This window comes from Saccostrea echinata, unplaced genomic scaffold (assembly GCF_033153115.1).
Source record: "Saccostrea echinata isolate AGI-Se365-2 ecotype Australia unplaced genomic scaffold, CSIRO_AGI_Sech_v1 ptg000030l, whole genome shotgun sequence".
In the NCBI taxonomy this organism is placed as follows: Eukaryota; Metazoa; Mollusca; class Bivalvia; order Ostreida; family Ostreidae; genus Saccostrea; species Saccostrea echinata.
The window spans coordinates 26,499,469-26,511,748 of record NW_026889779.1 but is presented as its reverse complement, the minus strand read 5'-3'; the positions used below and the strand labels follow the sequence as shown (position 1 = coordinate 26,511,748).

At 34.3% G+C, this 12,280-nt stretch overlaps 1 protein-coding gene across 2 annotated transcripts; it reads left to right on the top strand.

Moving 5' to 3' along the window:
• Positions 1-6,645: 6,645 nt before the first annotated feature.
• LOC133196633 (mannan endo-1,4-beta-mannosidase-like) lies at positions 6,646-11,169 on the top strand. 2 transcript variants are annotated; one of them, XM_061332497.1, is made up of 7 exons: positions 6,646-6,758; positions 8,218-8,400; positions 8,537-8,742; positions 8,994-9,214; positions 9,758-9,911; positions 10,007-10,078; positions 10,549-11,169. In XM_061332497.1, exons 1-7 carry the CDS (start codon positions 6,707-6,709, stop codon positions 10,783-10,785), a joined length of 1,125 nt encoding a protein of 374 aa, XP_061188481.1. In that variant the 5' UTR covers positions 6,646-6,706; the 3' UTR covers positions 10,786-11,169. The 2 variants fall into 2 exon arrangements, with proteins under 2 accessions (XP_061188481.1, XP_061188482.1); XM_061332498.1 differs by lacking the exon at positions 6,646-6,758 and adding an exon at positions 6,944-6,971 and having other exon boundaries at positions 10,549-11,168.
• The last annotated feature ends 1,111 nt before the right edge of the window (positions 11,170-12,280 follow it).

Here is a 12,280-nt window from a genome sequence, read left to right as displayed (position 1 = left end):
TGAAGTTGATATTAAAAGATGCAGGAGTTCCTCATTGACAACATTGGTGCAGTCTTCGAAGACCAGGTCTTCCAAAAAACTGATTGATTCCGATTGGCACTAATTGTGCTCTTAGTTGTATTAGCTGTTTTATATTCATACGAAGCAGGATTTATTTAAACACTTCTACATGAGAAGAAGAAAACACTGGCCTAATCAATATCAACTCGACATTAACAATGGTGCTTCCATTCATATGTCGACTCGATATATCCTAGTGAACTTGCAATAAAAGGGCACCGCAGAGTCTGCCACATTTGTTTCATTTTTGAATGTTTCACTGACTGTAGACGATAATATATCAAGCACTCAGATCCATATATCCCTTCAAATACCTATGCAAAATTTATCAAGTCAGTATAGAATTCCAATATGACAAACATATTCTTTTGAAAAGTGACTGATCTTTCTTTTCCCTTTGCTCATCAGTTATGTATGATGCAAGATAAAATGTAAAGAAACAAAAGTAAACAGTCCTATATTTTTACAAAAAAAACAAAAAAAAAAAAAACAAAAAAAAAACAACAAAAAAAAAAAAAAAAACAAACAAACAAACAAAAAACAAAAACAAAAACAAGATGTGTTTGTGAAACACTGATGCCCCCGTATGGCAACTTATAGCAAAGGTTAAACTTTCTCAAATGCAAATCAAACATGTTGGTACCGAAAGTAAGGTCTTGTCTCGAGGAATATACCTGTGAAATATGAAAGCCCTAGCAGCAACCATTGGATAGATATGGAAAAGATTAAAGTTTTTCAAAAGTAAGTCAAACATCAAGGTCAAGGTCAAATGGTAAAAAATAATGGTGCCTTAGGAAAGGCCTTCTCACAAGAAATATACAGGTGAAATATGAAAGCTGAAGCACCAATCGTTCAAAAGTTATGACCAAGGTTAAAGTGTTTCAAAAGTAGGTCAAACTCCAAGGTCAAGGTCAATGGATTACAATTGTTGGTATCCAAAGGAAGGTCTTGTCACAAGGAAAAAACATGTCAAATATGAAAGCCCTAGCAACAACTTTTCAACAGTTGTGTCCAAGGTTGAAGTTTTCCAAAAGTAGGTAAAAGTCCAAGGTCAAAGGGTATCCAATGGAAGGTTTTGTCACAAGGATTAAATATGTGAAGTTTGAAAGCCCTGGCACCAACAGTTCAAAAGTTATGGCCAAGGTTAATGTTTTTCAAAAGTAGGTCAAACTCCAAGGTCAAGGTCAAAGAATCAATTGAAGTTGTTGGAAATCAAAGGAAGGTCTTGTCACAAGGATTACATATGTGAAATATGAAAGCTCTAGCACCAACTTTCAAAAGTTATGGCCAAGATTAAAGTTTTTAAAAAGTAGGTCAAGCTCCAAGTTCAAGGTCAACAGGTAAACAAGACCTTTCTTTGGATACCAACAACTTTGACCCTTTGACCTTGACATTGAAGTTTGACCTACTTTTGAAAAACTATAACATTGGCCATAACTTTTGAGCGGTTGGTGCTAGGACTTTCATTTTTCACATATATAATCCTTGTGACAAGACCTTTCTTTGGATACCAACAACTTGACCCTTTGGCGTTTGACCTACTTTTGTAAAACGATAACATTGGCCATAACTTTTAAACAATTAGTGCTAAGGCTTTCATACTTAGCATATGTAATTCTTGTGACAAAACCTTCCTTGGGATACCAACAACTTTGCCCCTTTGACCTAGGACTTGACCTACTTTTCGAAAACTTTAACCTTCGACACAACCTTTGAAAAATTGTTGCTAGAGCTTTCATATTTAACATGTTTTTCCTTGTGACAAGACCTTCCTTTGGATACCAACAATTGTAATCCATTGACCTTGATCTTGGAGTTTGACCTACTTTTGAAACACTTTATCCTTGGTCATAACTTTTGAACGATTGGTGCTTCAGCTTTCATATTTCACCTGTATATTTCTTGTGAGAAGGCCTTTCCTAAGGCACCATTATTTTTTACCATTTGACCTTGATGTTTGAATTACTTTTAAAAAACTTTAACCTTGGCCATAACTTTTGAACAGGTGCTGCTAGGGCTCTCATATTTCACAGGTATATTCCTCGATACAAGATCTTACTTTGTGTACCAACATATTTGATTTGCATTTGAGAAAGTTTAACCTTTGCTATAAGTTGCCATACGGGGGCATCAGTGTTTCACAAACACATCTTGTTTTTAAATGATTGATTGATTGATTGTATATTGTTTTACGTCCCATTCGAGAATTTTTCACTCATGTAGAGACGTCACCATATACCGGTGAAGGGCTTCAAATTTTGACCTTTTACTCGGCACTCAGGGCCATTGAGCAGTGAGGGATCTTTATCGTGCCAACGCCTGTCGGGACACGGGGCCTCGGTTTTTAAGGTCTCATCCAAAGGACCCGCAACTTTCACTTCAAAGTGCCGAGCGCATGGCGAAGGAACAGTTGCTACCCATTTTTTATCGACTTAGGTCAGTCGCGGCCGAGATTCGAACTCACGACCTCCCGATCACGGAGCGAGCGCTCTACCGACTGAGCTACCGCGAACTGTTTTTAAATGAAGAGCAACCTTAATATTTTTTTCTTTTAAAACTTCATCCTGCTTAATTTAATGATCGATGTTAATATCATAGCAATAATTGATTAAGATTGCAAGACTGTGATTCAGCCACTGTTATGAAAATATTGAAAAAAACAAGAAGTGTTTGTGAATCACTGATGCCCCCGTATGGCAACTTATAGCAAAGGTAAAACTTTCTCAAATGCAAATTAAATATGTTGGTACCCAAAGTAAAGTCTTGTCTCGAGGAATATACCTGTGAAATATGAAAGCCCTAGCGGCAACCATTGAATAGATATGGGAAAGGTTAAAGTTTTTTTCAAAAGTATGTCAAACATCAAAGTCAAGGTCAAATGGTCAAAATTAATGGTGCCCAAGGAAAGGCCTTCTCCTAAGAAATACACAGGTGAAATATTAAGGCTGAAGCACCAATTATTCAAAAGTTATGACCAAGGTTAAAGTTTTTCAAAAATAGGTCAAACCCCAAGGTCAAGGTCAATGGATTACAATTGTTGGTATCCAAAGGAAGAAGTTGTCACAAGAAATAAACATGTTAAATATGAAAGCCCTAGCACCAACTGTTCAAAAGTTCTGTCCAACCTCAAAGTTTTCCAAAAGTTAGTCAAACTCCAAGGTCAAGATCAAAAGGGTCAAAGTTGTTGGTATCCAAAAAAAAGGTCTTGTCACAAGGATTACATATGTGAAGGATGAAAGCACTAGCACCAACCGTTAAAAAGTTACGGCCAAGGTTAAAGTTTTTCAAAAGAAGGTCAAACTCCAAGGTCAAGGACAAAGGGTCAAAGTTTTGGTATCCAAGGGAAGGTCTTGTCACAAGGATTATATATGTGAAGGACGAAAGCACTAGCACCAACCGTTGAAAAGTTATGGCCAAGGTTAAAGTTTTTCAAAAGTAGATCAAACTCCAAGGTCAAGGTCAAAAGGTCAAAGTTGTTGGTATCCAAAGGAAGGTCTTGTCACAAGGAACACACATGTGGAAAAAATGAAAGCCCTAGCACCAACCGTTCAGAAGTTATGGCCAAGGTTAAAGTTGGGTAAAATTTTGCAAAACTGGGTCAAACTCCAATGTCAAGGTCAAAAGGTCAAATATGGTGGTACCCAAAGAAAGGTTTTTGTCACAAGGAATAGACATGTGAAATATGAAACTCATATCTCTAACCAATTAAAAGTTATGGGCAATGTAAAAGTTTTCGCGGAAAAACAGACAGACAGACAGACAGGCGGACAGGGCAAAAACTATATACTCCCGAATCGTCGATACGGGGGCATAAAATTCCAATTCCATCCACTAGTCTAGGGTACTAGTAATGAAATTAAGGAAAATTGAATTATTTTTAACATAATGGATATAGAAGCAACACTAGGATGACAAAAATGCTTTTTCTGTATGCATAATTATATACTTTTTTATGTAAATAATCAATAATTTTGTCGAGTCAATGATAATCTGCACTTTTGGAAACTTCTGCTTTCTATGAAACACACATTAAAGTGAACAACTGCAAATTTAATACAAAAGTTTACTTCAACAAAAAAATTATTATAATTGTTGCCTTAATATACGCTGTCGCTATTCCCCTCAAACAAAACGTCGCCAAGTTTTTGTTTTGTTTTGTTTTGTTTTTTTTTTTTTTTGCATAATGAGTATCGCTGACAGATTTTACATACGTAGGTGTTAGAATGAACATCTTTATTTATTTGAACTAATAGAAAACATGATTACAATTGGTGCGTAATTGGAAAGAAAAATATATTAACAATTAAATGTATTTTGTACAAAGAGGAGGTCGCAGTGGTTAGAGCGTCTGGTCTGGAGTCGAGGAGTAAGAAGCTGATCCTTGCGTCGTGGGTTTGAATCCACTACGGGACGTGGAGAGGCCCTCGGATGAGACCGTATAAACCGAGGTTCCTGTCGTAGTAGGCGGTGGCACGAAAAAGATCCCTCACTATAGGTATAAATTTGCAGCCTTCCACCGGCAAGTGGTGGCGTGTCCATATGAGTGAAAAATTCTCGAGAGGGTCGTTAAACAAACAAACAATTAAACAAAAAGAAGAGATTTAGTACATTCAGTAGGTAGTAGTGAGAAAAACCACTTCTAAATTTTTTCAATGGTAGCTGCCAGGCAAAAAGATTTTGCTGTGCATTTCTAGGTCGCCGTGTATTTTACAGGAGACAGGAATTCTCAAGAAATTTGTCTGATCCTTAAACTGACCTTTGCCAGGAAAGGTACTAACGCCCCCCCCCCCCCCCCCAATTAGTTATTTCTTAAATCACAAAAAGGTCCAATCTTCCACCATATTTCAAGTTGAAGTCCACACCTGGTTATTCTTACAAGTATACATCGACTTTTGCTTCCAATTTTTAATACAAAAAAGAACACTACAATGCCTAGATATCAAACATCTCAAAAAAATCTCTTACGTATTCATGTCTTTTTCTTATTACAATTTTAGTCCTGCTGAGCACGTCATTACTGATGACTGCTTAAAGTTATCAATAAAGAACTAAAATCACTATTTTTAAAACGTCTAAAATTTAGGAAAGCCCGGCATTTCAACTGGTGACAAAATAATATAAATACATGTATTATATATTCTGGTAAAGGAGGAGATCCTTGCTCCTTGTCAGAATGGATTAAACATATTTTTAAAAATGTTGAAATCTGGTGTTAAATAGTTGAGGGTCAGTATGAAAACCATCTATCATTCTAATGTCTACGGTGAAGTGACTAAAGAATAAGATAATTATATATTAAATGATCAATACGTACTGGTCTCGCCAGTACCAGTGGTAAGTTAAATCATAAATAGTCAATTTATTTAAGGCGTATATTTTGTGTGTACATTCACCTAACTTGATCAGTTGATGTTCCTTAGATAGAAAAAAGTTTCTTGCAACCTGTAAACTTCAAGTCAGGACATTTGAAATTTATTGAAATTGATATTACTTAAGCCTTGACTTAAGCGTTCAATTGTTCTACGGATACTATTTGGGTACATACGCCTTCCGCCTAAGTGCGAAGGTCGTCCAGTAAGTAATGCAAAATGCAATCTAAAAGTAAGAAAAACACAAGAAGCAGTATTTGTAATCCCTCAAAGTATTCCCAGTTAACCTTATTACTTGTCTCAAAGTTTTTGAACCCATAATCAGAACACCTCAGCATACTCACCTTTAGGGATGCTCAAAAGACACTGATGGATAGCACTCTCAATGCGTATTACAATCATGCCAAGAGTTTGGCTGCTTGATGTTTAGCAATAAAGGAGATTCTTAAAGATGACAATTATTTTGATGATTTTAGCCCCACCCCTAAAGCGCGCGGGAGGAGGCATGAAATTCAAAATTTTGTCCCCCTTCACTCTTGGATATCCTACGCCAAAATTAATCGAAATTGGGTAAGCGGTTCCAGAGAAAAATGTTGAAAATGTTCAAATGTTAACGGACGACTGACGACAGACAACGGAATACGATGGACAAAAACAGATAGCAATAGGTCACTTGAGTGACTAGATGACCTAAAAAGACCAGAATTATTCTTTTGGGGATAGTTTATATTTTCTCCTGTAACTATTGTACTGACTTAAAATACGGACGAACATCATAATGATGCGTACATGTACATTAAAAAGTAGTTCAGCAAAAAAATTTTGACATTCAGCTCCTTGGAAAATGAAAAGAACGATCTCTTCCGTAAAAATCCATTAGATCAAAGTGATGAAAGTAAAAAAAAAAACTAAGTTGTTAAACAGGAAGCATTTTTAAAAAAAAATTGTTGTTGTACTAACGTAAACTACAGAAGAACATCATTGATCACAATGATGTGTACAATAAAAAGTAGTTCGGCAACTTAAATTAACATTTAACTCATTGGAAACGAACAAAACAATTGCATCTTCCGTAAAAATCGATTAGTTCAAAGTGATGGAAGTAAAACAAAAATGAGTTGTTAAACAGGAAACATTTTTAAATGTATAACAATATTGCTTGTAACAACTTCATTAAATAAGCTTTATAACAGTGAGGATAACATAAAGTTGCGACTCTTATTCTGATAATTCGTCTTATAACTCGGTGTTTCTGTCTAATCAGATAAAGCCGTCAAATGAGGACTGTTACATATCTGATTCTTGGGCTGATGATTGAGACCGCATCTGGTAGGATTTTTTGTTTATATATGGCATAAATATACTCATTTATAATCTAGATTTCATTTTGCAATTGCGTGATTGTTGTTTTACATTTTATTAATTTTAATTTCGAAATACTTGTATTCAAGAAAGAAATACGATTTAATTTCGAGTGTACATGTATCTACGAATTTGACAAACATTATCTGATTCTTGGGCTGATGATTGAGACCGCATCTGGTAGGATTTTTTGTTTATATATGGCATAAATATACTCATTTATAATCTAGATTTCATTTTGCAATTGCGTTATTGTTACATTTTATTAATTTTAATTTCGAAATACTTGTATTCAAGAAAGAAAAACGATTTAATTTCGAGTGTACATGTATCTACGAATTTGACAAACATTATGTAAAAAGATTTATATTAAATAGATGATACACATTATTGTAAAGTTAATTCATATATTACATACTTTTAAATAAAAAACGAACATTAAAATTGATACTTAAAATTGTGAAACATATTGCAAGAACATGCGACTTTTTCAAAAGCAATTATTCAGCAGACATAATGAATTCTTTATGTAAGCTTTATATCTTCAGATCACCATGTTCTTTATATCTGTTTTTGGGTACTTTAGCGAGTCCATTTGTAGAAGTGATCATGATTGAATTCTAACAATGAACTTCCTAACTTAGAAAATTAAATAATCCCACAAGTCACAGAAGTCGCCTGCGTGGCGCAGTGGTTGGAGCCTTTGCTCTAGAGTCGCGGAGAGAAGTTGATCCTTATGTCGCGGGTTTGCCGAATCCCACAGAGCACGTGAGGACCGGTCCTTCAGACGAGACCGTATAAATCAAAGTTCCGTGTCGCAGTAGGTCCTAGCACGAAAAAGATCCTTTACTACTCAAAGGTCTAAAGTACCAAGTACAGATCTAAATATGCAGTCCTCTACCCGCAAGAGGTGGCACCTCAAAGTCAAAAGTTAAAGAAAGAAACAAACGAGTCACAGTAGCGGAGATATTATCTGCATGTCTTTGGAGAATGTCTTTGTCATGGAAAACAAGGATATCCTGGTCTACTTTAATTTATTCCTAAAATGCAGTTACCTACTGCATGATTTGACCTGACCACAATTTAATCAGAATTTGGTTGTACATTATTCATGGAAATGCAGCTACTGAATTTCAAAATCATTTTTTTTCTGTTTGAGCATGCATAACTTGACATCCCTCCCTACCATAACTTTGTTATGTCAAAGACAACATAGAAAGGATTTCCAAATGCAGACTTATTCCAAGATATTGTGACCTATTTCAGCACACCTTTTACTTGATATTAATCAATGTTTGATGATTTCCAGTGTCAAATATTGAGTCTGTAACACATACTAGTATGGATGCACCTTTCAAACTAAAATCCATATATATGTGTTAAATCGATAAAATTTCCTCAATGTAACTTATTTACTTTTCCCCAGGGGTTCGCCTTGGTGTAAAGGGGACCCATTTCACGTACAATGGACACAGGGTATTTTTAGCTGGAATCAATAAGCCCTGGGAACAGTACGCTTACGACTTTGGAAATGGCCAGTATAACAGCGTCAAGACCGATTACGAACAAGTTTTTCAGAAACTGCAGGATGTTGGAGCCAACTCTATTCGTAATTTTTTTTTACTTATGTCTTTTTTACGGTATCATCAGAATAACGTTCATAATTTTTAGATAGATGCCATTTTCTACAGAATTTAGGAATTTTGTTTATCTTTATTCTTACTTGCTCATATCGTTTCATTCAGGAATTTGGATTCATATGGAAGGAGAATCTTCGCCCCACTTTAATGACAGTGGTCACGTTGCAGGCCTTGATAGTGGCGGTACCTTTATTAACGATATGACGTCAATGTTAACAGCTGCTCAGAACCGTAACATCTTTGTTTTTCCAACGTTATGGAACGGTGCTGTCAGGCAAGAAACACACTACCGTCTCGATGGTTTAATCAGGGTAAACGTACATTATTGTGAATTTTTAGATTCTTCCACGTTTCCCTTGTAAGGGTGTGTTTGTGTGTGTGTTTAAAAGATCCTTTAATTAAACAAGATTATGATCGATACCAACTACAACGAGGAATCAAATTCTCATCAGAAATTATTTTTCCATTCTTGTTTCTTTTGATGGAGTATATGGAGGGAAAAATTAACAATAAACAGCCTTACACATACAGACTTGAGTTATTTAGATATAATTTCTTACAGGATACTGGAAAGCTTCATTCTTATATAAACTACGCCCTGAAGCCCATGGTACAAGCCCTGAAGGATATGCCAGCCCTCGGGGGTTGGGAATTAATGAACGCGCCGGAAGGAAAGTTGAAACCCGATTTGACTGGCAACGACTCTTGCTTTGATACGCAATATCTCCGTTACTCCGGTGCGGGATGGGCAGGCAAACTTTATACACCAGAGGAACTTTTGAGGTATATACATGTATATAAAAGATTGTCATTTTTAATTCTTGATATAATCTGTATTCCGATCTTCAAAAAAAATTTGCAGGTTTATGAGCCCCAAACTTTTCAAAGATCAGAAGATTTTATGCCATGGAAATGCCTATCATTCTCTGATTGTCTTTCCGTCTGTTCGTTTGTTTTCGGAATTTTTTTTTTCTCTCGGAATGCTTCTCAAACAGTTTTGATCAGATTTCAGTTACAAGTATATCGCTAGAAATAAATGTACATATTACACAAAGATCTATAATTTTCTATATCCGTTTTTAGTTTCCACCAAAAAAATGTTTCAAGATTTATGTAGTTTTCTACACCTTTATTGCAAGTACAAACCAGTAGAGCTACATGCTAATCGAGGACTTCTAGTGACGAAGAGGAATATTAATACATTTAGTTGTTCGGGAATAAAATTCAGTTTAAGTTCGTATAAATATTTGTGATTTCACAGCAGATGTGTTTTTCTGATTATAAATTATTCAACAGGGAAATAAATATTCAACAGTTTTCTTCAAGGTTTTTTAATTGGCAAGCTGCTGCAATTAAAGAGGTGGACCCATACGCTCTAGTTACTGTGGGGGCTTGGAATGGAAAAGTCATCACAGACAACTTTGGTTTTCATAACTTGTACAAAGACCGTTGTCTAGTTACGGCTGGGGAAAAGGCCAATGTAAGTTTAAGAGTAGTTCAACTTCAACTTTTTGTGATCGTTACACTTTATGTACAATATAAGAAATTCTTAGTATCCTTTTTTTTCTTTTCTAGGGCACTTTATCCTTCTATCAAGTCCATTCTTACGATTGGCAAGGACAATTTGGGATCGAGTCTCCATTTAAGGTAAAATCTTTGGTAGAAACTGAAGAAATCCAAATAAAAAGTTATCGACTTTATCAATTAATGATTGAAAAAAAAAACCACAGCGAGTATCTAGCAATTAGAATTGTCGGCATGCAATAAGAGATTCTCTGAAGTACATGAACTTACACTTTGATGTGATATTTCGAAAAAGAGCTAGCGGATTGCTCACAGAAGTAGTGTTTTAGTCATTTTTCTAGAGATTCCTGATTTGAATTGTATTGTTTTATAAAGAATTTTCATATACATTGTCTTAATAATTATCCCAGAATATTCAAAAAGTGGAAACATTTTTTGAACTTCTAAATGTAATTGTCCTGGCCATCTTTAAAAAATTGTTTGTTTGCCTTCTCCCGACCGACTGACTAAAAATGCTCCGACTCTTTAATCTTGATCGGGAGAGGGCAAGCAAGCAATATTTAAGATGGCTCTAACTTGTTTTTAATTTTCAGCATAATTTCGAAGACTTTGGCTTACAAAAACCTTTGGTTATTGGGGAATTCCGAGAGAAGGATGGCGGTGGTATGACGATTAATCAGTTGTATGATCATGCCTATATTAAAGGATTTGCCGGTGGTTGGGCCTGGTCACAAAAAGACGGCAATATGACTAACATGTTACAAGGGCTGATTCACCTCAGGAACTGTCATAACGGTCGCCATGGAACTGTTCAAGTACAGATCCAATAAGCATAAAATAATAAAAAAATTTTTAGATTATCATCTGTTAATAGAAAATGTAGTATTTTAAATTCAGTGACCTTGAATATTGTCTAATATATTCCATACTTAATTATGAATAGAGCATTTCTGGTAGTTTTCTGTATGTCAACTCGAGATAAAAAATATTTGAATGAAAGATGTTATTAAATATTAATCCCAAACACTCAAGTAAGGTACTGGATACAATATATTAACACGAATCAAATGTAACGTAAACCACTGTAACATATTTCACAAAAAGATGATTATTTGGCCCTTAAAAAAATTACAACATTCTGAAATTAGCATTGATAGTTTTGATTCAATGATTTGCATTCCATATATTAGTTGCTGTATTAAAAGTAAACAGTTATGTAAGTCAAAAAAATTGAAATCTTTAATTCCATAGACTATCCTGTATTTTTTTTTTTTTAAAGTTTTGTGCATTTGTAGAAGACAAAAAGTACATACTTTTCTTACAAAATAATATATTATCAACAAAGAACATTTATACAAAGGAAGTATCAAAGGGTTCTCGTTCTTTATATATTTAAAAATACATCATAATTTCTTTTATAAGATTTAATAAAAACACATTTTCAAATGTAAAATCATTTTTTGTGGATTTGTGAAGTTTCACACTTTTGATTAAATGAAACTCATGTTACCTAATTTTAAAATCACCATATTTTTTCACCACGGAGCACTCTTTAAGCTATATAGCAATTAAAACAATTAGCTATATATATATGGAGTATCTGAGCTCAAAAATAAAAATACGAGATTGAGTGTAAATAAACATGATATATGTAACTTATTTATATTCAAATTAAAGTTTTCGCCGATTTTGAACTTGGATAATCTCATGTTTCTATAGTTATATTGACTTTAAACTGTTATTTAAATGCGGAGTTGGTAAATAAATCGGTTATTGTTTTAAATTTCTAATATCTTTGAAACGTGATTGACTTAAATTGTGTAATTTACAGGAAAGTCCTATCTTTATATAAAGTAATAAAACAAATAGAAAGATCTTTTTAATTTTAGTTAGTCTGAACTTATAAAAAATACGTCATATATGACTTTAAGGAGGTTCGATCCAGAGCTTCTGTGCAGACGGTTTGACCTCTATAGTTCCAAAATTCTGCAAAATGTATTAGTTCTTACCATAAATTCTACAAAGCAAATTATACTACACATGTATATTCAATTAAAAACCCATGATTAATTTCTAGATAAAAAGCATTTAGAGGAGAACTTTATTTTGAGATGGAAAGATTTTTTTTTTAGATTTTAGAAGAAAAAGTGGTCAATTTATCTCTTTGAATTCGAAGTATTTACAGTTCTTGTACTGTTAAGTTTACATTCATATTTTTCCATGCAGGCTGCACACAGAGTTATTTTGTGCAAAAAGGTCAAATTGATTATGCCATAGACCTTTACGTTTATCTAATCCGACTTACAAACTATTTCTAAGTTAGAG

What these genes read in the sequence shown, in the direction of transcription:
- LOC133196633 (XM_061332497.1), top strand. Translation starts at nt 6,707, where the DNA reads ATGAGGACTGTTACATATCTGATTCTTGGGCTGATGATTGAGACCGCA. An exon ending in GATGATTGAGACCGCATCTG is followed by an intron (nt 6,759 to 8,217) that starts GTAGGATTTTTT and finishes ACTTTTCCCCAG; the next exon opens with GGGTTCGCCTTGGTGTAAAG. An exon ending in ACACCAGAGGAACTTTTGAG is followed by an intron (nt 9,215 to 9,757) that starts GTATATACATGT and finishes GTTTTCTTCAAG; the next exon opens with GTTTTTTAATTGGCAAGCTG.